This window comes from Eimeria mitis, genomic scaffold (assembly GCF_000499745.2).
Source record: "Eimeria mitis Houghton genomic scaffold, Emh_scaff3810, whole genome shotgun sequence".
NCBI classification, from domain to species: Eukaryota; Apicomplexa; class Conoidasida; order Eucoccidiorida; family Eimeriidae; genus Eimeria; species Eimeria mitis.
In genome coordinates, this window is record NW_013572146.1 from 3,819 (window position 1) to 4,478 (window position 660).

The window sequence follows — 660 nt, forward strand, 5'->3', positions numbered from 1 at the left end:
TGCTGCTGCAGTTGCTTCAGCTTTAGGAGGTGCTGCTGCAGCGTCTCCTCCGCTAGCAGCAACCACTGCCGGCTCTGCAGCAGGGCCCCACACTGTCTTGCTGCGCTCCCGAGGGCTCGCATGTGTCTTGCTGCAGCAGCAGCAGCAAGTGCTCCCTCTTCTGCTGCTGCTGCTGCTGCTGCTGCTGTTGCGGCGGAGGGGAACCCTCCTCTTCCTGCTGCTGCTGCTCCTGCTGCTGCTGCTGCTGCTGCTGCTGCAGCAGCAGCAGCATATGGGCCTGGCAACGAAGCAGCAAGTGCTGCAACCTGTAGTGCGCCGAGGGGCTCAATAGTCTCTACGAAGGCTTGCTGCTGCGGCGACGCTACTGCTGCTGCTGCTGCTGCTGCTGCTGCTGCTAGCTCACGCTCCCACTCATACTGCAGCAAAGATAGGCGGCCTGCAGCAGCAGCAGCAACAGCAGAAAACACAACAGCAGCAGCAGCAAGGCAACCATGGAGACGCAACAGCAGATGCGCCAGAACCAGCAGCAGCAGCAGCAACCGCAGCAGCAGCAGCTGCCGCTGCTGCCCCAGTTGGAGCGACACCAACAACAGCAGCAACAGCAACAGCAGCAGCAGCAGCAGCAACAGCAGCAGCAGCAGCAGCAACAGCAGCAGCAGC

The 660-nt window shown here is 62.0% G+C and overlaps 2 protein-coding genes across 2 annotated transcripts in view; one reads left to right on the forward strand and one right to left on the reverse strand.

Annotated features, from left to right (window-relative positions):
- The window catches only part of EMH_0069760 (uncharacterized protein), a gene marked incomplete at both ends in the record, with an annotated part of 4,077 nt that extends 3,806 nt beyond the window's left edge, over positions 1-271 (reverse strand). Inside the window, one exon of the mRNA XM_013498902.1 lies at positions 92-271. Coding sequence (XP_013354356.1) covers positions 92-271 — 180 coding nt within the window. The remainder of the gene's footprint in view (positions 1-91) is intronic.
- Positions 272-491: 220 nt separating this feature from the next.
- Positions 492-660, forward strand: part of EMH_0069770 (uncharacterized protein) — a gene marked incomplete at both ends in the record, with an annotated part of 784 nt that continues 615 nt past the window's right edge. The window contains one exon of the mRNA XM_013498903.1: positions 492-658. Coding sequence (XP_013354357.1) covers positions 492-658 — 167 coding nt within the window. The remainder of the gene's footprint in view (positions 659-660) is intronic.